The following is a 23,424-nucleotide window of genomic DNA, read 5'->3' as shown; positions in this document are numbered from 1 at the left end:
TTGTAGTTGTCACTGAGGCTACCTGCTAAAGGTCTGCCCATCTGCTTGCCATACTTCTGTAAATGCCATTGGTTAATTTGCTTTGATTTCATAGTAGGACTACAGGAATCAGCTTCATGACCCTAGGTTTTCAATATGTGCTATAAGATCAAAGGTCCTAGAATGTTACAGCCCCTGTAAGCTACCATAGGTTTGGATGCTCCAGTGTCAAAAATGAGCTGGGACAGTGGAAGAGTGCTTGATTTATGGGCTTTTGAATTACATCTTGCAGCGCAAATGAGTTTAGTAGAGCCTTTTGGAAGAAAACTACAGATATCCTGCTGCTACATTTATATCTCATCTTCAACACAACAGTGCTCCCAGGGCAGATTATATAAAAAACAATAATACACATAATAAACACAACCAACCACAAGGATCTGAAAACAGCTGCAAAACGTAGTACATAAAAAAGCTAAACAAAACATACTATGCTCTTCTGCTTACAAGATTTAAAAGCCTGGAATAATAAAACGGTATTTACCCCATGCTGAAATCACATCAAGGTAAGCACCAGACAAGTTTCCCTAGCAAAAGCATTGCAGAAGTTGGTGCCATCCTGAAAAAGACTCCCTCCCCAGTTGCCATTCACCTTACCTCAAAAAGGTAGTGCATCTGGAGAAAAGCCTCTGATTATGACCCCACTGTACAGGAAGTACAGCTCAGGAGGAGGTCCACTACAGGACAAGAAGTTCAACTGAGACTGGGATTCATAGCCGTACCCTGCTTACAATGAAGGGTAATAAAGAGTCACGTAGCTCACTGCCTTCAGCTTTTGAAAAAATAAGTACAAAAAGGTTTCAAAGGCTGTGTGTGTATGTGTACACAGCCCTAAACACCAGCCAGCCATATTGCAAAGAACTTTGCTTCCTTTAGTACAGAAGTCAGAATCACCACCAGTGAGTTGTGCTGTTGCCACTGGCAACTTTGTTGCTCTGCACAATGCAATGGCTATTGAGCAGCTTATTTCCAACCTGCACTGGGCTATCAGCTACTTGACTGGGACCTTGTATAGCTATTGAACATAAACCAGGGACTGATGGTTGCTTCACAACAGCTGTATGGAAGCAAAAACAGAGAAAGACTTGGGTCATATGCATTATCTTGAAGCAAGAAAGCCCCTAACCCTCCAGAGCAGATTTGGGGGCTGCAGTGGGGAGGAAAGGCAAAGTCCTAAAACTGTTTCCTTCTTCTTGACCTTTGTCAAACAAAAGCTCTTCAAATCATCATTGGAAACCTTTCACAATGGCATTTTGGATTGTGTGAGATAATGTGTGGTAGCTTTAGCGCTCATTCTTGTAAGTTGCCTTCTGAGGACTCATGCCCTAAAATATAGGATACAAATATCCAACATACACGAGTTTTCTAAAAATCCAACCACACAATCCCTTTTGAAGCAAGTTCACACAAACTGGGGCAGTACTTTTTAGAAGTGCCTGTAATTTCCCACAGAAATCACAGCAAAGTGTAGCCTGGTGCTGCAGAGATATGGGGAATTTCACCACATGATCATGTAGCCTGGGACAGTTGACAGGGTGGGGTGTGGGAAATGACCATATAAATAAACCCACAGAGAAAACAATACTTAAGAGAACGAAGGAAAATGGGTCGCAGTTTTAGACTGAATAATAACAAAAAGTCATTTAAACTAAGACTACTGATATTCCTTCCTTCCTCCCCAGTGTTGCTCAAGGGCCTCAACTCTCCTTGCTTTCCCCTGCTGCTCATTCTGTTTAAAAGGTAAACAGAAAACTCATGACAATAACTTGGCATTACAGCAGATGGCAGCGACAAACAAAAGGAAAACAAATCAGTCTTAGCTTCCCACTAGGAAGTAAACTGTTGTTTGATAAGGATTGAGGGGCTGATTTCCTTCAGCTTGAGACAGTAACTACAGATTTATTCTCCTTTCCCCCTACCTAACAACAAACTAATAGCATTCCTAATGTAAATAGAAGTTATATAAAACAAATCAGTTGTCACTCCAAAGTGTTTGGGGGTGGCAGCATTGTCAAACACACCATGTTATTGTGAATTTCATTCTTACTTCTGTCCCCAGCTGTGTATTGGATTTGCGCCAAGGTCAACCCTAGGTGAGTATAAAAGCTTCCTTCCATTTGTCCATGTTTTTATGAGCTTGTCCTTGAGAGCCTAGCATGGCTTTGGAGAGGAGAGAGAAGATGCATCATGCTAGTTGAGCCAATGATCAATTTAGCTCAACCTTCTTTCCTGGCTGTAGTCACACATCCAGATACCCACAAGAAAGTTCACACATCAAAGAGCAGCCTATTTAACTAGCCCCAGTTGTTTGTCCCCATCAGGATTACACTTTCAAAGAAAGACTCCCTGGGCTAGTTCTTGGGACCAAAACTAGACCGTGGGTTGGATCCAAATAAATCTTTGCATGAGCAGAATGACTTCTGTTCATGCACTTGTGCTTCCCCTTCCTCTTCATGTCCTGCTGGTGTCCCTGCACCCCTTCATCTGCTCTAGAGCTTCCTCCATCACTCCAGAGCAGGCTGGGGAGGCATGCAGGGGGAGGAAAGGAAGGGGATGTTCCACTGCACCAACTGAAGTCATTCCACTGATGTAACAGCTTAGGTGAGTTCAACTAACTTAAATCCCAATGATGTTAATGATTCCCACCCATTTCAATTCCAAGTCATGACTTATTCGTTCCATTGATTTCAATGGGACCCAAGTTCAACTGTTAGTCTGGACTGGAGATGAGCCATTGACCCATGCATCTGAATCTGGTCTTCCAGAGAACCTCTATAAAGCAGGAAGAATAGAACTGGGTTGGGACTGAAAGAGTATTAGAAGCAGACAGGAAGGATGTGCTGAACCCTTCCCTCGCTCAAGTCTCCTTTTACCCCCAAACTGCTGTTTGCAAGTAATTTTTCTCACTGGGGGTGGTACCAAGGCTGGAATTAATCCCTGAGAGAATAAAAAGGGCTTTTGAAGAAAAAAGGCTCAGAGCGGGGGAAGGTTTTAGTATCCCTTTCCTGCCCACTGAAGGGATATTCCATTGAAAATGATAGGATTCCTCCAACAATGAACTAAAAAAACAACAGATTCAGTAAAAGGAGTTCCTTTCCCTTCCCCCTCTTTATACATTTGTAGGTCATGCAACCTAATTCTATGTGCCCATAGGCTTGGGTTAATACAGTGGTTCCCAAACCTTTTCCACCATAGACCATTTGAAAATCCCCGATGATCTTGATAAATGATTTTTCTGCCTATTGTAGCAATTGTAATGCCCTGTTCTAGGTGCTGTATGCTTTTTAATTCTATTTGTATTGCTTCTTTTATTTCTCGCATTGTATGTTATTGTATCACAATTTGGATTCCATAGAATTCAAATTGTAATACAATAATATACAATATAAGGAGAAATAAAACTACACATGAATATTTAATGTGGACATTGTGCAGACCACCTGAATGACGCTCATACACCACTGTTTGGAAACCTCTGGGTTAAAATACACGTGTTTCCTCATCTTTACCCTCACCCCTGCAGTTTTGTTTTCATATTACTTTAGCCAAGTCTGACTGTAGTTGCTGAGAAACTGGACTGAGCCAGACATAGGGAGACTAAGAGGCAGTCACTCCCTCTTTTTCCTTCAGTTGTATTAGAGATGTCATAATCCATCAGGTAAAACTGTCGTATGCTATCATTAGTGAGGAAAATTAAATATTAGGGTCTGGTGTAGCAACTGATTTCAATTGAAGTGGTTACTACCACTGCTTTAACCTCTCATGGAAGAACCTCTCAAAAGGAGTTTTGAGTATGATCCTGCCAGGAAGAGCTACAATTAGCTTTGGAAGTGAAACCTGCCACAAAATGTTGCAATATGGAATGCTGCTGTTCAGTTTCAGCTGACCACACATGCCTTCTTCCAGGATAGCATTTCATCCCCAACCTCAGCCAGCCAGCATCCCATGCCCACTGAGCATGCTGTTTTCACTAGGCTCTTTCTAAGACCCCACCACTGTGTCCCCGCAAACCCCAAATGTGTAAGTTGTTTTGGTACTTCTGCAAACCTTGTGTTCCCACAAGTTTGTTAATACCTTCCTCTTGAGAGTGAATAGTGCCAATTTGGCTACATAAAGAGAATTAAGTCTGTATACATACTAGACAAAAAAGTTGTCTGAGCTAGGTACAAACAGTTCTGAGAAGTACTACCACCTGTGCTTGCTTGTTTAATTAGTAATAAAAGGAAAGAAGGTAAAATAACTTGACGTTTATCTACTCCTGCAGGCATGGGCACCGCAGCATCCTTTCCTTTTGCTCACCTACCCCCTTCCTATTTTTTTATTTTTAAATTTGAGGGATTTGGGATTTCCCACCCTTAGTCATGGGGTTGCTCATTTCTGGGGAATGTGTTACCTGCTTTTTGTTTGTGGATATGCCTAGGTGTATTGCCTCTATTGGCTGGAAGTTCTGAGCATCACTAGTTTTTCTTCTGTGAGATGGGTATTTTGGGGTGCCCATGCCAGTTTTAGTTTTCCAAACATGCCCCAGGATCCAAGAAAGTTGGCAGTCCATGCACAAGAACCAAGAACTGTGCCTTCAAAAAGCAAAGAAACACAAATGGAAAACACATGATAGGTTGGATCCACAGCTTCGCACCTTTCACTAGGGAATGCTGGAAGGAAGATTCAGGACACATAAAAAGTAAGCACTTATTCACACAATAGTTAAACTATGGAATTTGCTACAAGATGTAATCAATGGCCAACAACTTGGATGTTTTTTTTTAAAAAAAATATTAGACAAATTCATGGAGGACAAGGCTATCAATGGACCGGCCCTGACAGCTGTGAACTACCTCCAGTTTGGTAGTCAGAGACATATTGCCTCCAAGTTGCTGGGAGTCACAAGTGAGGAGTGCTATTGCACTCAACTCCCATTTACAGGCTTCTGATAGGCATATGTCTGTCTGGCCACTGTGAGAATAGGATGGTGGATTAGATGGTCCTTTGGCCTGATGAGCCTTATGTTCTCAAAAGGAACGTTTGGAGTAGTTTCCATTATACAATTTCCACTGTCACACACAACTAAATTGTAGGCAGCTATTAAGTTGAGATTATGGACCACTGTTGCCTTGCCAACTCCGCAAGGGAAGATGGGGTCTACATTGGGAGATCTGAGAAACTGGTTGTTCAAAAGCAACATACCTCATAAGACTACAGCAAATTCCACAAACTAGTCACACCACATAGTAGCAATTCCTCACTTGCACAATACACAATTTAGATGAACCTGTGATCTGGTTTCTCTCAACTGAAGAGCAAACACTACCAAAGATCTTGGAAATCTTTCATTATAGCACAAATATCAGCTTGTTTAGGCTTGGGTAATAGGTGTACATTTTACACTGGCCAAGTTAGCACAATATGCAAAATTGCATGCCTATGTCATCATCAACGTGAAAGATTTAGGCATCATCCCTGATAGTTTTCCACACGGTAAGATGTAGAAAACCACAAAGCTCAAAATCAGTGGCTCAGTTTGTCACTTTTCATTGAGTCTATCATTCTTGGTAAAGCATTTAACCTGTTAAACACAAGAGGCCTGCTGATCAGGCCAGTGGCCCATCCAGTCCAGCGTCCTGTTCTCAGTGGCCAATCAGATGCCTATGGGAAGCCTGCAAGCAGGGCCTGAGTGCCAACAGCACTCTCCACTCCTGAGTCATTGCAACTGGTATTCTGAGGCATAAACATGAAGCTTGACTAAGTTGAAACTGTTGGAACCTCTCATAATTACTTCTAATTATTTTAACTTCCCTCCAAGATGTGGACTTTGTGCAACAGTGTTTTGAACCCAGAAGGTACAGATTAAACTATGAACCAGGAAGTCTCCAGTTCTAACCTCACTTCGGGATCAGTCACAGGGCTTGGTAACAAGTAAATGTGATGTGCTATGAACAATCTACAGAACTCTACAGATGAAGCGTATATTGTTATTAAATAACTACAAAACCAACTCAGTAGCCTTCCTGCATAATCAATAGCCACAATATGATAACTGATGCATTTCTAAACATGCATGCTTAAGCATGCTTGAAGAAAATCTTATTGATCTCAATCAAATATCAGGAAGTATTAGGTGCCAAAAATAACACTCGAGACAGCAGTTAAGGCAAAAACATGATTTATTTGTTTACAAAACTAGATTGAAAACACACTGTGGTATATAATGTAAAGCCTGTAGTCATACTACAACAGATTGAAATTGTTTTAAGACTTCCAGAACAAGCTGCAAGTCTTTTTTTAATCCACCCTATGTGGACTACACTCTCCCATATCTGCAAAACCAGTGAGTAGCTTCCAAGAGAGTTCCAGCTGCTACCAATCTATCTTCAGATCCATTGGAGTTAGTTACGAGGCTTCTTCTACAGCAGGGCTACATGGTACCAATTGAGATTTTGCTATGGAACCTCTTAACTACTTTTTAATTTTCTGTTAAAGCTCTGCTAAGATAGCTTGTTCTAAAAGCTGGATGGCAATAAAGACCTACACTATAACAATTTAGAAATTAAAGACCACCATCATACAAAAGGATGGGACGACCATTAGAAAACTCCATCTCATTTCAGCAGCTGGCAATCAGCAGCTCACATTGTTTGAGACAAAATTAGATAGGTTTGACATAATTAATAAAATATATTTTAAGAAAAATAAATATTCTGCATAATGTATTTACAAAATGGAGTTGGCTTCTTTCATAAGAGGATGCACAACAGGTACGCTTTTACCAATGTGCAATACTCAACAGTTGACATGATATGTACAAAGAAGCCCAAGGAGTATATCCTCTTAACAAATATATAGGACGTGTAAATTGTGTTTATTTGAAACAGGATGTGAAGAAAACAAAGATCAAATAAGCAAGCTGCTTTTGGTCACCAAAATGAAAACTGCCTACTGTTACCATCTAAAACAATCACTATACTGTGAAAAATCATTGATGTATAAGAGTTCCAAAATTTGTACTAAAACTCCAGTGATTCCTTTTCCATTGTACACATTCTCTTGCAAAACGAATGTTTCTTCAGTTTTCCTTCTACAAACTGAACATCTTATATGATTCTCTGTTAATATTCTCTCCTGTTCACCTTATTACATCTCTTTTTAACTACAAAGCACATTCAGGGAAATATTGCACAAAAGCACTACACATACTGCATGGCTATGCAAAAAGTGGAAAAAACCACCAAAAGTTAAAAACTGATTGCATTTAAAATTTGAAGAGGTCTATGAAGTGCTGAGGAGACACTGGCATGAGACAGCTGTTGGGATCATTGGCTGTGCAGGGATGTCCTGTATCCTAAAGAAATGAAGTACAAAGTTATTTTCTCTTTACATACAGACTATTACTGGACATAAAGCAGTATCGAAAGCCAAAGATTCATACATAGTAGCAATATTGCTCCTATATATAGATATAAGAATACTGCAAAAGCAGGACTGCTGCTGAGAGAAAGAACAGCATCTTGTTCAAGGTCTCCTGCTTCTATTTTTATATAAAGCATGAGACAGGGCTTGGAACGCTAACAGGTACCCAGTGGTAAATCCCATAGTTGCTCATGAGGAATGAACTAGATGGAAGAACATAATAAGCTGCATCATACAGAGTCAGACTCTTGGCGCACCTAGTTCTGTCTTGTCTACACCAACGGTCATATTGCCAGGGTTTCAGGCAGCAGTCTTGAACCTGGGACCTTTACATGCAAAGCATGTGCTCTTCCACTGAAGGTCTTTCTAAATTGTACTTGTGGCTCTTGTGCATTATGCAGTACACAGTTTTCTTTGGATAGATGGAATAAAGTGTTATGCATCCTTGCCTACTGTGCAGTTCCTGCTTATTTCTGCTGATAAAATCTTTTTGGTAGGGCATGCCCACCTGACACTCACCTGACATCTTACATCAGATGCAGGACAGGTAAAGCCACAGCTGTCAAGGAGCGATCAGGAACACATGGCTTATTGCGTGCCCAGTTGCACCTTTGCAATAGGGCTTGCCTTGGGCACCAATTAAGTTTCATGCTGAATGAAAGCCCCATTGTTTTCTAGTGGGTTTGGATCCACCTGGCAGAACCCAAACATCTGTCAGAAGCAGCCTGCAAAAGGGTGGCCACTTTTTGTTCTGGCCCACTAGGTAAAAGTAGTTCCCCACCTGTCTTACTGCCTCCAAACAGGATCTAAAGCCCTCCATATGGAAAATCCCCCCAAACACACCTGCATTTTAAAAAAAATAGTGACCTCTACCCCGGCTGACAGGTGCTGCTTCCTGGCAGCAATCCATGCAAGTATGTGGCCTACTTTTTATCTGTCATGTTTGTGTGAACCTCTGCCAGGAGTGGTGCCCCTCACTATGGACACTCTACTTCCTTCATGCAAATGATCCATATGCAGGATTTTAAATATTCTTAACTGGACCACTTTCCACTTTGCTGTAAGGACTAAGAAGCTGCTGGGTGTTACGGGGTAAGAGACTGAAGGCAGACACAACATTTAAAACAGCTGCCAGTGTTGATCATCACAACCTAGGCAAGAAACATCCAGGTTTGTAATTTCACATTTCCAGGTTTTGTTTTTAAGTACCTACAGAGAAACAAACTCTCCATAGCTTTTACATCATCTAGAGCAAATAGATTTAGCACAGAATAAACATATACAATCATTGCCCGTCCACAGGTCTTTTTTATGGTCTCCTTGTAATGGGTATCTATGCTCTGGACTCTTTTGATGAAAGACTGACACTGAGCTACAGTAGCAGCTTAAGAATAAGTTTTCCCCTCCAGTCCTCAAGGTCCACACTAATGCTGTCCTATCAGAAGAATGTTAAATTCTGATACATAACGCGACTTTGAAGAAAGAAGCAAATCTGCAGAGTATTCTGATTAGGAAATACAGGTTTTATTCATTTGAATCTAAAGCCTAGAAGTGAAGGCCAAGCCTATTAAAAAACCTAAAACCAGAAACTGTTTCTGCAAACTACTGAAAAAGTACTTCTCATTTTCTACAATCCAGCCAATCAGTATCTTATCTCCTCTCGGAAAGAACAGACTTCACTCTACAGCAGAAAGAACTCTGGGCTCCAAAATCTGTGTGTCATTCACAAACAGGATATTAGTTTGCGTATTCTTCTACTTCTTTCCTAAAGCAGAGCTTTTGAAGGTGTGTACATGTTTTAAAACATTTCTAGCCCTGGACATATCTATTCTATTTAAAAGTGCATCTAAAGCTCAGTCTTCAACCAATAGGTCAGGAGAAAAACAAAATATTTTAACCAAGGCTTTTAAAAAAAAAATCCACCCAAGATGGCAGTTTTACAATATAATGACAGATGAAAAGCAATGCATTTTTGTATCTAAGTAAAAGACAACATATATATCCTTTAACTTTGAACAGATTTAATACTTTTGAATGCTACCCAATCACTAAGCCTGCAGTACCTACAAAGATTATGTAATGAGTGCAATCATTGTCTCTCAAACCTTAATATAATTTCACAATGTATCATTCCCATGATGGCTACTATCTAACTTGTACTGTTTTATGCAGAAACACTGAAGCTGCGATTCCCTCCATCCCAGCTTCTCTGCAAGCTTTTGGAACCTTCAAGCTTGGATATCGTTAAAAGGAAATTAGTCAGATTAATGGAGAGTAAGGCTATCACTGGCTGCTAAGTCATGATGGCTGTGTACTATCTTCAGTATCGAATGCAATACACCTCTGAAATATCAGTTGCTGAGGATCACGAATGGGAGAGTGCTATTGCCCTCATGCCCTGCTTGGAGGCTCCGTATCTGGTTGGCCACTGTGGGAAGGCTAGGTCAGACTAGAACTGGTTAAAATCCCCGCTCAGCCATGAAGCTTGCTGATACGTTGGGCGAATCAAACACTCTCTGCCTGACCTACCATACAGAGCTGTTGTGAGAATAAAGGGAAGGAGTGAGAACTATGTGCATCACCCTGAGATGCTTGGAGGAAGGTTGGGTTAAATGTAATGAATAGATTTGCTCTCTAGATTGCTTGCTGAAGTGCAGTGTGCTGTGTTCTCCATTTGAAACATACTGTGGCCTAGATGGTGTAGGATGGTGAGGGAGACCTGCAGTAATGTGCATGGTCTTCAAAGTTAGTCCTGCTATGCAGCAAAGGAGGCTGGCTTTTTATTGCCAAGTCTCCAATTCCATAGTTCCTCTTCATACAGATACAGAACAAATTGAAGGCATTCCATTAATATTTTTAAAAGCTGCTACAATTTAATGCTTATGTCACATTAGTATTTATTCACTAATAGGCAAAAAACCTTGCGGTTTAAGAATGTACCTATAGCCAACAGATATTTCTATAAAACTTTAAAAAGCAGGGAAATTGGGCAGCTATAGTGAATGCACCAGGGGAGCTTGAGACCTGACCTACAAATTTGTCAAAATGCAAAGACAATTTGGGTTGGTCTTTCACAGTCCATTCCACTTCCTGTGTAGCTTAGAAGAATTTGGTAACATGTGCCTCTGAGCATATGGTGAGTGGTGGCAACACCTGCAATCAGCCCAAATAACATAAACAAGACATGTGCGGTGCTCATCTTGTTTTAGCAGGGAGGAAGCAACAATATTAAAGCAGTTAATATCGTTCAGATAGTCACTTTAAATATGTTTGATTTACTTTGCAATTTTAGTGAAGTGTCCTATAGTAAATAATTTATTTTTGCTTATGTTTCTGTGAATATGTGAAGTACAGCAACACTAAAAAATCTTCAAAACAATTGTGGAATAATGGCACTGACTATTCTGCAGAACAGTTTCCAATGGACATCAGGAGTATCTCAGTTTGCAGAACATAAAACAGTGGGAGGTGAAATATATTCTAGCAATATTCTAGGTGTGCTGTATGTTTTTAATTGACCATGCCCACCTTTCCCTAAGTGGAGTGGTTTAAGCATAGCAGGCTGAAAACATGTGTCTTGGGCAGGCCAAGTTTGTTTTTTCCAACAGCTAGAGTCATTGCTTAAGTAGTAATATATTGTAATCAGTCTGATTTTATATCAAACTGCAGTTTCAGATTCAACTGTTGAAAAATGGAACTGGACTGCCTTTAAGTCGATTCCGACTTATGGCAACCCTATGAATAGGGTTTTCATGGAAAGTGGTATTGAGAGGTGGTTTTACCATTGCCTTCCTCTGAGGCTGAGAGGCAATGACTGTCAAAAGGTCACCCAGTGAGCTTCAGGGCTATGTGGGGACTCAAACCCTGGTCTCCCAGGTTGTAGTCCAAGACTAAAGACTACACCATACTATTAATGCACCCAAAATAGAAATAGAGCATAACCTCCAGTTTGAGACACAAACGGCTGTCTTCACCATCGTATGACATTAACCAATAAAAAGGCTTTGAAATTAATAAAAATAAATTTGACACAGATTTCTAGGATGAATAATGAGAGAAATATAATTTTCTAGGTTAGATTCTCTGTAGAAACAGTAGTAACACAGAACAGAGGCAAAGTAAGAAGAACACCAACGAACACAAAAATGTAAAGTAAATCCCACAGTGTTCAGTGGGGCTTACTCCAAGTAAGTGTGCATAGGATTACACCTGAGTAAGTTTGTTAAATATGTGGTTCAAGCCAGAGCTTGGAAAAGTTACTTTTTTGAACTACAACTCCCATCAGCCCAATCCAGTGGCCATGCTGGCTGGGGCTGATGGGAGTTGTAGTTCAAAAGAGTAACTTTTCCAAGCTCTGGTTCAAGCTCATTTTGTATTCATATCAAGGGTGACCCAAAGGAATATGAGAAAATCAAAAGGAGATATTGTACTGCCCTACAAATTTGTAAAAATGCAAACACAATTTGGGTATTGCATGAATGTTCTGTTGATAGTAAGTTTGCATACATAGCAAAGTTGTAAATAAAAATGTAATACTGAACTGTATATGTGTCTACTCAAAAGTAAGCCTCACTGAGTTCAATGGGGCTTACTCCCTGGTAAGCACATTTGTAGGACTGCAGCTAAATAATTAAAGGCATTACTGGTCAGTAGCAGCCCAAACATCCCAACCTTTCATATACTACTGCTTCTCAAGGCAATGAGCTTGCTTTCAAGAGGCCCTCTTATGACTAGATTCCTGATGTAAGGTTTTTCCTGATATTTAAGAGACCATTTGGTTGGAAGCTGCACTTTCTTACTTTAGGCAGTAAACAGAGTTTTTTTTATTTCAACTACCTAAAAAGCAGCTTTCTTTAGCCAAGGAACACATTCCATAGATCTCAATTGGCTACAAGAGCAGTATGTTCAGGACTCTGACATTAAATTAAAAAAGAAACATCTTATGTACTTCAACTATGTAGCATGGATATAGAAGAAAGGCAGGATGAAAAGCACATGAAGTACCTTGAGTAACAAAGCAAGGTGGTAGTCCTTTTGAGGTCATGAAGGAAGAAACAGGTAGGAAGGCAGAGATGCAAAAAAGGAAGATTTTATTGGACAGAATGACAAGGAGCAAGGTTCAGTACATGATTTACAACAGCTTTCTGCAGAGCAGTCCTATCTAAACAATTTCATTGGTTAGAAAAAATATTCTCCCTAAAAGAAACTAAAAAATAAAAGGGTAGGCATCAGCATCAATCATTTGAAAGTGAACTTGATGCATTGTATTCCTTTGATAATGAAGGTCCTTGATCAGGAAATTTAACACCAACACTTACTTTGTCTATATGAACCCAACAGATATTTAAAGAATTTAGCCACCTTCATTATCTCCAACGCAACGTATTCTCATGAGATGCTTGTAGGCTGACACCACATCCTCAAAGCACTACCTGGAAACACGTTCTGCTGAAAGCAACAGAGCTTGCTTCCAAGAAAGCAGTCATAGGATCTCATTGTAAATTACTAAGAACACTGCAAGAGTTAAACAGTCATTTTCAATGAATTACATTATTTCGCTTCTCATGCCTTCATCTTTTGTTACAGTGTTTCTGTCTGATCGCTTTTTTACATGTAGTTTGTCACTACATGAACTTGTTAGTCGCAAGTCTGTAGTCTTAGCTTATCTGGTGTTCGTTGTGCTGAAGCCTGACAGCTGCTCATGCAGAGAGGGGTATCAGTAACACAGACATTCTAGCCTGTGTCCTTATTACAAGCCAGAATCAAGTAGATGCTGCTTGATGCCTCATGTGAAAATACTGGCATAACTTTGATAGTTGCTAGCTGTGCTATCAAGTGGGACACTGGAGCACCTTGAGCACCCACTTTTTCTGAGCATCTAATATATTGTCCAAAGGGAAACTCACACTGGGGAAGTAAGAATGTCTTTGACATTTGCACACTTGGCACATCTTCCTCAGAGCTTGCAAACTATCTCCTTGCCTAGTCACCTCTAACTAGGGATGTGTGCATCTGTCAATTTAGGCTTCTCTTCAGTTTCTCAGTTTTCCATTCTTAAGTTTCATTCTCCACATTTCCATATCAGTTTGTGGCTTAAGTCCTCATGACAATTCACCATCATTTTAATGCTAATTTCTCCTAATATACATATTTACAAATCAATTCTCATTATAATGCATTTTTGTATATTATTTTCATTATGTGCACGTTTGTACACATTAATTAGCTGGGGAAGTGCACTGCAAATCCAGAGAAGTGCAAATTTTGAAGGATAGCTATGTTTTGATTCAGAAAGTGTGGATTATGTAGATTTGCCTTTAAATGGAAACTGAATCAAGCTTGTCCCCCATCCTACCTCTGACAATTAAGAATCACAACTAGGCATCTAAAAAGGAAATTTTATACACATCCATTTTTCCTTTAAAAATGAGTAAGAGGCATGGAGGCAAGCAGCCTAACAAGACTATGACCCAATAACTTTTGTGGACCTATTTGCAAAGTCAAGGCCCCCCAATGGTCATTTCTCCTTGTGAATATTAAGCAGAAGCTCAAGAAAAAAGTGGAAGCAGCTATTTGCTAGCAGTTTCAGCAACATTAAAGCTGTTTTTAGTGTTGTCTTTGCCAAGTTGCCAATGTGCTCTCAAAATAGATCCCCCAACTAAACATTAGCACAAAGTTGAGCTTTTGTTTTGAAAGCTTTTTACATTTTAGACCAGCAGACTATTGTAGTTAGCCTGTGAGAAGGTAGTGCTATATATAAGATCACTCCTCTGATTCCCCCCCCCCCCAAACTACAGAATAGTTTCTAATCTCATGTTCTAGGGATTTCATTTCTTACCTTCCAGAAGAGAATACTGCAGTGGCGACAGAAATGCAAGGTATCTCCATATTGTTCCTTTATGGGGTAACATTTCTGAAGTGCAAAGTACATCAGCTTCCAGTCAATATGACCTTTTTCTGACAGAATAAGGTGCCTACAGAACTGAATATAAAGGTAGTTTGAAGGCCATTGTTTTAACAAGCATTCAACTCAGATTTTAAAAAATCCAATAGAACATACACATTCAACTAAAAACAATGTCATGGAAAGCCATTTTGAAATATTTAGGAGATTATGCAACTTCTGTACTGGAGATGGGTAATGAATGGCCCTACAGATATTGTTGGCCTCCAGTGCCCATCACCCTTGACCACTGTCTGTGCTGGTGGGTGCAATGGGAGTTGAAGCCCAACAAATTCTGGAGGCCATAGGTTCCCCACCCCTGTGCTAAAAATAGGTTAATGTTTACAGATTGCTATATTCTACTTATTTGATCTGATCAAAACTGTTTAACACTACTCAGACTTATAAGTCCCAATTCAGAAAGATTTAGTTATCAGTAAACATACTTCAGATTGTGCTATATATTTACAATCATACACACAGTATATTGGAGGAAGTTCCCCTGGCATCAATGGGATTTATTTCCAAGCAAATTCCCTTATAATGAACATGTGAAAACATTCTTCCATGTTTTGCTTTTGGTGTACACATCCTGCTTTGACATTAAAGCAAATCCAGACGGAGAGCTATTCCCCTCTGTCTGTTGTACTTTGGCCTACTTTACATGGGATCTAAGTTTCAGAACCACCTATGTAGAAGCAGATGCATAATAAAGTTCCTCTTACCTGTTTTTCAGCAAAATGGTACTGGCAGAGCTTTTTCCATAACTGTCTGTCTTCACTGAGCATATATAATGTGGGAGTCACTTGGCCCAAAGTAATTATGTCCCAGCCATCTGAGAATCTATACAAGATGTTGTTCAGCATATGTAAAGGAAGATCACTGAGTGTAAGCCCATTGTTGACTTGCTGAAAAGCAAGTTAGGTTTTAGTTATTAGTTTAAAAGCAAACTCACTAGTTTAATTCCTAGAGGCTTAGGTGTTTGTATGCTCAAAATTAGTTAGAATTAATTTAAGGCTGCAATCCATATCCTTACCTGGGTGTAAGCCCCATTTGCCAAACAGTGAAGAAATAATGGATCCAATAATTTGCTATGCTTTAGAATTTGCTATGCTTCATTAGAGTTGATTAAAGCTATTAGTTAACACCACAGCTGCAAACCTATGAGTGGTTATAATGAAGCAAGAAGTAGTATTTAAACAGTGTGATTTAATATTAAATACTAATAGTTGATCACTGGCTTTGATAGAAATAAATTCATGGTAAGTAGGAGTATTCAAGGCCCCTTCCCTTTCCCCAAACAGCTCAACCCTGCTGCAGTGCCTGGTCACCCAACACCTAAGTTAGAATTGTAGCAGCAAACCTGTTCGGCGAAGGTCAGGAGAAGGAGCAAAGACATGCAAGCAAGCCTAAAGCATGCCTATCATTAGGCAGAGTGAGTGGGCCATCTCAGGTGGCAGATGCTGGGGGTGGGCAGCAGTGGCAAGATGTACACCATACATGGATCTGTCCTTCAGCAACACTGATCTTCAACCTTGTAGTGCAAGAACATCTGGGGAATCAACTTCTGTCATCTCCAGCCAGCTTAGCAACTGGTCAAGGGAGCATGGGAGCTGTAGTCCAAGAACATCCGGGGACCCAAGGTTGAAGAACATTGGTGTACAACCTGCCCTGCATCACCTAACCTAGCCTGCTGGCCCAGGTGTTGTGGAGGATACTGCCTGTCCCCATTGTGGAAGTAAGATTCAGCTGCCAGTGCGGTTGGTTTCCGTACAAATAATGGGAAAGGGATGTCATCTTGTCCTTTGTCTTACATAGCTAAATGTCTTTGGACAGCCCTGGATGCTTAGCTATACTCTTCATTTAAAAGGTCTGACTAAACTTATAAATTAGAACTGGTCCTAACATATATTCTTCTACGGCCACATCATATTTTTGAAATCTTAAATACCCAGCTTTTTTGGGGAAGCAACTTGGTACAGAGTGATGTTTTCAAAACAACCAAGACACCGAAAAAAATACTGTCCATTTCACCACCACATTTTAACTATATTGCGATCTGTTACTTTGCAATATATATATATTAAAAATAAAGGTTTTACTTGATGCCTGCTTACAATTCAGTATCAGGAGGGAGAGACCTTAGTGAGATCTTAGATAAATGGATTTCACTGTTTAAGCTTCACATTTGTTCAACTACAATTTGCAAGCAACCCTTTCACATTTAACACTAATATAAAAGCTGGATATACCTTGGTCATCTGAAGATTATTGAGCTGTTGCTGCCACAGAAGGATAGTTTCCAATCGGCAAATCCAAATATTGATGTTGCCTACCAGCACTGATTTCCCCACGCCCCTTATTAATATGCAGAGTGTAGAACTCAGGTCCTGAAGAAGGTTTTTGATTAGACGTGGGTTGTATTGGTCTTCCAGAACTTCATGTAGGAATTCAAAAATACACATGAGAATTCTTGCTTTCTGCTACACTTTTACAAACTTTTCAGTTCTTTATATTAAAAATATAAGCTGCCATTTCATAATTTAATTTCATTAAAAACGAGAGTTAAGATCTGCTGCCCCAGCAAATAAATGTTTATGGTGTGACTCAGGGCAAGGTGTACTAACAATGTCCTGGTTCATCAACATGGTAAGCCATAGTTTGGCTTAATTAGCCTTTTTAACTCCCATGCCATGTTAAGCTAAGCCACTACATGTCCCTCCTCCACTGCTCAGTTTATTTTATGTATTTATTATGTGATTCATATCCCTCCTTTCCTCCCCGCAGGAGCCCAGAGTGGCAAACAAAAGCACTAAAAACACTTTAAAACATCATAAAAACAGACTTTAAAATACATTAAAACAAAACAACTTTAAAAACATTGTTTTAAAAAGCTTTGAAGACATCTTAAAAAAAGGTTAAAAAAAACATTGTTTTTTTAAAAAGCTTTAAAACCATATTAAAAAGCAATTCCAACACAGAAGCAGACTGGGATAAGGTCTCAACTTAAAAGGCTTGTTGAAAGAGGAAGGTCTTTAATAGGTGCCCAAAAGGTAACAGAGATGGCACCTGTCTAATATTTAAGGGTAGGGAGTTCCAAAGGGTAGGTGCCGCCCCACAGTTGTTGGCATGTAGTTCCTTGTTGCCTATGGGAACCAGGCAAGTGCTTAAACACAAGAATGCTTTCTTAAAACATACACAGCAATTGAACAAAATATCAAAATACTATTTGCAGCTGGATAGTTGCAGCCTTACCTTTTCGAACAATTTTGTCCAAGATATTGAAATAATTCTTTTGAGCTGCACCACTCAATGAAGTCAACTGGGACTTTGCTATTAATTGCAAAAGCTAAAAGAAAACACCCTGCATTAGAAGATGTGTAATACCAAATGAGGTATGATGAGGAAGCTAAAGAGCATAACTAAACATACAACATTTGGGGGGAGGAAGAGGGAATGTTCCTTCCCTTAGTCCATTTCTCCTGGGTCAAATTTTAGTTTGTAAGCTGGGGTAGGGCAACAGCGGTTGGTGTGTGGAGCTGCCCTCCCAGCATCTGTGTCGCTGCAGCTTACCTGGATGGTGCTAGGATGGGGAAGAGTGGCAGTGAGATCAGGGCTATGCTGGTGTGGCAGCAAAAGTGCCAGGTCGGTTCCGCTGGTGCATCCAGTACAGCCCCAAACTTGCCACCACCCCACCCAGGTAAGCTGCTGCAATGGGAGTGCTGGGAAGGCAACTCTCCCCACTATACCAGCTGCTACTGGGGCAGGGACCTGTCTTCTGGTACTCTGCAAAGCACCATGCACACTGATGGTGCTATACCACTTAAAAATAAAAAACTGCTAATGAAATATGACAACTGAAACACTGCTCTAGACAAGCAGACGTGCATGTGAATGACATGCCTGATGTTGCAAAAAGGCGAATTAAGAGGGGAAATGCATAAGCTGTACTTGAATCTTGGGCTTGTTCATCTCACCCATGCATACAAATTCAAGTGCCAGTCACTTGAACATCTGCTTGTCATGTTGTGGACATCAGAAGCCGCTGTGGGAGTTGCATAAAATTTCCCCTGAAATTGAACTCCATTAACTTCAAAACAGAGGTGCTTAACGAGCAGCCATCGTTTAAAACTGTGCCAGAAGAAGTTCTTGCATTCCAGTTACTGACTAGAAGACTAAAAATTAATTCCAATAACTCCAAATATATTCTTTTAAAATATTTTTATCTCTAAAATATGATTTTGCTATACTTCACAGTACATCCTCAATTGTCCACAAAAAATTGCAGCCAGAGAAGAAAAAAATTGTACCAGCTCCAAGTATACACAAGGAAGGCTGGTATAAGAAAAAAAATATTGCTTCTGGAACATGCAGAACTCTGAGTACACATTATATAACAAGCAAACTCAATAGCCTAAATCTATGTATGTTTGCTCAGAAGTAAAAGTTCCACTGTCTTCAGTAGAGCTTTTGATTTCTCTTCATTGGCTTTTCACAGTAAATATTTAAGATAAGCATATATAGAACATATATTCTCAGTCAAGAGTCACATTTAAAATATGAACTTCAGGTTCTTGGTTATGTGGAAATCTTGGTTAGTCCCAACGGCCATTACTGCTACTGCCGCCAATGTAGTTGTCAGGCTGCAGTTAAGCCCAGTGGAGAAATAGGAACTCTAGAAGGGAACAGGTGAGTGCAACAGTGCACAACCTCTCTATTTACTTTGCTATCGTTAAGCACATTAAGCAGCAGTATGAATGAATCAGCCCACAGCTTTGTGAACTGCATCTTTGACAGAGAGAAATCTGGCCAAACAAATCCCTAGTTCCTATGGGAGCATGAATAGATGTCTAAACAACAACAAAAAATCAGAAAATATCTGGTCACTTTGTAGACAAACTTGTCTGACTGGCAGAAAAGTGGCAAATAAATATTGAAACAAAGGACTATTTAAAACTATAATAAACATTAACTAAAATGCAGAATCTTAACAAAAACTGCTTAATATACCAGTTTACAGAATGAAAATGAACTGGGTAAGATATAGGCCAGGACGCAAAGAGAGGCTTTAGGGAGGCCCCAAAAGTTTGTGTACAATTGATTCTGGCAAAAGCCCTTGTAGGACACACAGATGTAGCCAAGCAGTTCTTTGATACTAGTCTGCAATAGTCCAGATCCATAACGAGCATCAAGCTATGACTCTTAGACATACTCTGAGCAAAAGAACTTTTATGCTCAAAGGACATTTTCCCTGAATGCTTAGAAGATCGTCACTTCACAATAAAATCCACTATCAATTTTTAATTTAAGAAATGGAGGCAGTTTCTTTCCTCTAGTCTGAGATGAACTCTCTCAAAAGGTCACCAACTTTAGTTGACTTTTATAGTAAGTTAAATTCAATCATGGAACTACACAGTACAAGAACATCTTACTTTTACCACATAATTGAATCTTCTGATGTCCTGAATTGCGCTTGAAAAATCTAAGCGATTAAAAGCTTCTCCCAAAGTGCAATAGCCATGCCTCTTGAAAAGAAAAATGGAAAAATAAAGACATGTTAGATGGTGACAAGGAAGTTTGCTAGAGGACATACATGCATGAGCCTGGAATGGACCACCCCACACGATGATTCATGCACCTAGCTGCCTATCTCCCCCATACTCATCACATGAGAACTCCATGCTTTTGGGGGGCCCTTGTCCCCTTGCTTCTCTCCTCAAAGGGCATTCCTCTTCCCTCTTGGGCCTACCCCTTTAAAGTCAAAACAAATATTGACTGATATGGCAACCCCTATTGTGAAAGAAAAATACAACATTTTGCACATTTGAAATTTCTTCATCAATGAATGGATATACCACTACCACACATCTAAAATCAAGGTTTGGGTCTCTCTACTATAATTTCAATTCACACTTCCTTTTTTGGAGATAAAAATGTAGCATTTTTATACAGGCACAGTATATACATAAATAAGTAAAATATCTGATATTATAGCCATATCCATAAATTGGATCTGCCAGTAGGCTTGGGCCAAGGCCAGGAAGGGGCCCCTCTACGCTCCTAAGCCCTCAGCTAGTGGCTCACCTGGCCTGCTGTTAGAGCTGAGCCTGCATAGGAAGTAGGAGGCAAAGAATGATGAGGTTGCTGCTTTGAAAGCCTTGCCCATTCTGCCTCTACATCCACTAGTGGCCATTCTCTCCATGGAAAGTATTGTACTTTTGAAAGATCAAGCATATGGAAGGTATGGGGAAAACCCAGAACACCCAAGCCTTGAGATCTGAATTTTTCTTCCCAGTGTGAAGGTTTTGGTCACAACTATCTGATGCCAGTTTCCCAACTAGCTAGCTAAATACACTGAGAGTGTTACTTAACTAAATGGATAATTACCACAAGCGCACAAAATGTGCTCACTACTTACTTCTCTGGTACTTTCTTTGTGAACATATATCCATTTTTCACGATAGAAGCCTGAAAGCAAAATAAGCACAACCATTTTTAATGTTCTACTCCGTAACATGTTTATAAGAGAGGAACACAAAGATTCACAACCAAGAACTGGAAGTAGGCAATCCTGTACAGACAAATTCTCTTTTGAAAAAAGATTGGAACAGCCTTTAACATACGGTCACAGAAAAATACCTGCTTGCACAGAGTCAACATATACCTCAAAACACTGAGAGAGAAAGAGAAGGCTTACACTTAAAAATCATGCAACTATTGCATGGATCACACTTAAACGCATGTGAAACGCACTATGCATGTGAAAGCAGATATCTCTGTGTATTCCTGGCTAAAGACATGGTTTAGAGTTACAAAGACAACCAGTGACCTTTCCACCTCCTCTTTCAGGCTGTGGAGCATGAATTTAGAGGCTTTCCCTTCCACTTTAGACTACCTGCAGCTTGTCATGACATCTGGACCTGGACAAACTGATAGACTTCACCATGGTTTACAAACTACAGTTTATGGTGCTGGTTTATTTTCATTAAGCATAGTTAAGATTAGCCATACTTTAGGTTCAGACACATTAGAGTAAATCAAGAATGGAAGTTAAAGCTTCCGATCATCTCTTTGCAGTCATTCCAGAAAAGAGATTAAGGGAATGCACAAGCGCAAGACTTGCTGTAACTCATTCTTGTAACATTAAATCATGGTTTAGTGTTATGTGTGAACCAGACCATTGTGTCAAATGATTCTGTACAGGTTACAAGTATGTGCAACATCTTCTTCTACAGAAAAACCAGACTGGCCCAAGAAGAGAATTCATCTCAGTAATTCCGTCTTTCTACAGAATAAGCAAGGCTGACAGCACTTTGATTTATATACCAATCAGACACTTAGGTGTATGATTCCTTTGAACAACCTTGAAAGCCACTCTGTGCTCTTTCACCAAATCATGCAGGAAATGAACTGAAATCCAATTTATTTCAGGAAATACAGTTCCAAGTAAATATCTATCAGTCCTGGGTATTTAGAAGTGCTTGAAATGAACTTTCAGTTTTACCTCATACCTGCAAACTATGAACCTCCTGCAAGCAAAACTGCAGAGATGCTATTTTACTGAAGTAAGCTGTTGGTTAAAGTGAGCCTCTATATGAAAATGTTCATAACAAGACTCTCAAATGAAAGATTATGTAATTTTTTCTTACCATTTTTACATGGAGCACTCCAGTGCAAAAGATAAGCATGCTATGCATACGCCATTTGTTTCCACTCTAATTCTTAGCTACTCAGTGCTTCTCATCTTGATAAATATTTACATTATGCACAGGTTTCACTGAAATGCAATGGAAGGTACAATTTGCATTGCCACGTATTACCAGAACTAAAAAGTAATTTAGTCATACACTGAGATTTTGTAGTGTTCCTAAAATGATCCTTTTTCCTTTTCTTGCTTGCCAATTCACAGTCATCAGCATGGTATATTTCTTCATCATTATTCAAGATGCTGAAAGAAAAAAAAACAAATTTAACTTAAAACAGCCAGTCCCCAAGATACATTTGAATGATTCATGGTTTGTGAAGCTGGCAATGAGCCAGTTTTAAATAAGGCCATAATTCAGAAGCACTACGTTGAACATAGAATGTTTCAGGTTCAGTTCCTGCCACCTACAGGAATTAAAGGAGCTGGGGCAAAACTCAGAGACACCCCATCAGCAGTAGGGTATATGGGCAGAAGGCAGCCACAGTACAGTTGTCAGAGGCAGCTAAGCAAGTTACCTATTTACAAGCCTGACTTTAGAAAAAACTAAATATGGATTATCATCTAGGTATGGGATAGAAATTTGGTTAGAATTCTAACACGACACAGCTATCCTTCCAATATGGCAATTCTCCAAATTTTGTGACCCAGTTCTCCAACCAAATATGTACAAAAATGTATATGTTAGTGAAAATAATGTACAAAAACACATTAAATTGCTTGCAAAAATTGCATACAAAAACATGCATATTAGGAGAAATTTGCACTAAAATCCTGCTGAATTTTCATGAGAACTTTGAAAAATTTCACACACTGATGCAGAAATGTGAAAAAGTGAAATTAAGGGGTGTAGCTGTCCAGGATCACAGAGGGGTCATAGACCTGTTACTTTTCTGGGAGCAGGGTCCCAGCCAGGTCCCTATGTATGAGCCAATTAGCATGAAAAGGAAGCGCGTTAGCCACTAAGAAGACTCTTCTCAGTAACAAAAGTAACTACACAGAGCCTCTCTTTTCATGCTGATTGGCTTCTGGGGGAAGTCTGTTACAGTGGAGTCTGGACTCAAAATGACTGGGAGAGCACGGGAGATGAGGGAAAGTGGAAAAGGGGGTGTGGTGGGACTATCATATGAAGGAACCATGAACTTCTGAATTTGCCACTACACTACTGATTAAAACTGGGAAAATGAGAAACAGAGAAATGGAATTGAGAGATTCATTTATCCCTAGTATTATCAGAGATTGCCAAGTTATGAGGCCTGTGCTGTTTCTGTTCTAGACAGGGGTTCCCAAATTATGGTCCATGGACCACCACTGGTCCACAAGCTTCATTCTGGTG

The 23,424-nt window shown here is 39.8% G+C and overlaps 1 protein-coding gene across 1 annotated transcript; it reads right to left on the bottom strand.

The window, feature by feature from the left end:
- Positions 1-6,182: 6,182 nt before the first annotated feature.
- FBXO25 (F-box protein 25) lies at positions 6,183-22,320 on the bottom strand. The gene is made up of 7 exons (XM_061622879.1): positions 22,234-22,320; positions 19,819-19,911; positions 17,642-17,735; positions 16,639-16,823; positions 15,112-15,294; positions 14,282-14,425; positions 6,183-7,375 (listed from the first exon to the last, which is right to left on the bottom strand). Exons 1-7 carry the CDS (start codon positions 22,318-22,320, stop codon positions 7,286-7,288), a joined length of 876 nt encoding a protein of 291 aa, XP_061478863.1. The 3' UTR covers positions 6,183-7,285.
- Between the last annotated feature and the right edge of the window lie 1,104 nt (positions 22,321-23,424).

The sequence above is a fragment of the Rhineura floridana genome, chromosome 4, assembly GCF_030035675.1.
Source record: "Rhineura floridana isolate rRhiFlo1 chromosome 4, rRhiFlo1.hap2, whole genome shotgun sequence".
In the NCBI taxonomy this organism is placed as follows: Eukaryota; Metazoa; Chordata; class Lepidosauria; order Squamata; family Rhineuridae; genus Rhineura; species Rhineura floridana.
The sequence above is the reverse complement of the archived record's forward strand: the minus strand, read 5'-3'. Positions and strand labels throughout refer to the sequence as shown.

Coding starts and splice junctions, on each gene's coding strand:
- FBXO25 (XM_061622879.1), bottom strand. CDS start 22,320: ATGAAGAAATATACCATGCTGATGACTGTGAATTGGCAAGCAAGAAAA. Junction 17,736..19,818: donor GATTCAATTATGTGGTAAAA/GTAAGATGTTCT, acceptor GTTTTCTTTTAG/CTTTTGCAATTAATAGCAAA. Junction 15,295..16,638: donor ATAATCTTCAGATGACCAAG/GTATATCCAGCT, acceptor CTTGCTTTTCAG/CAAGTCAACAATGGGCTTAC.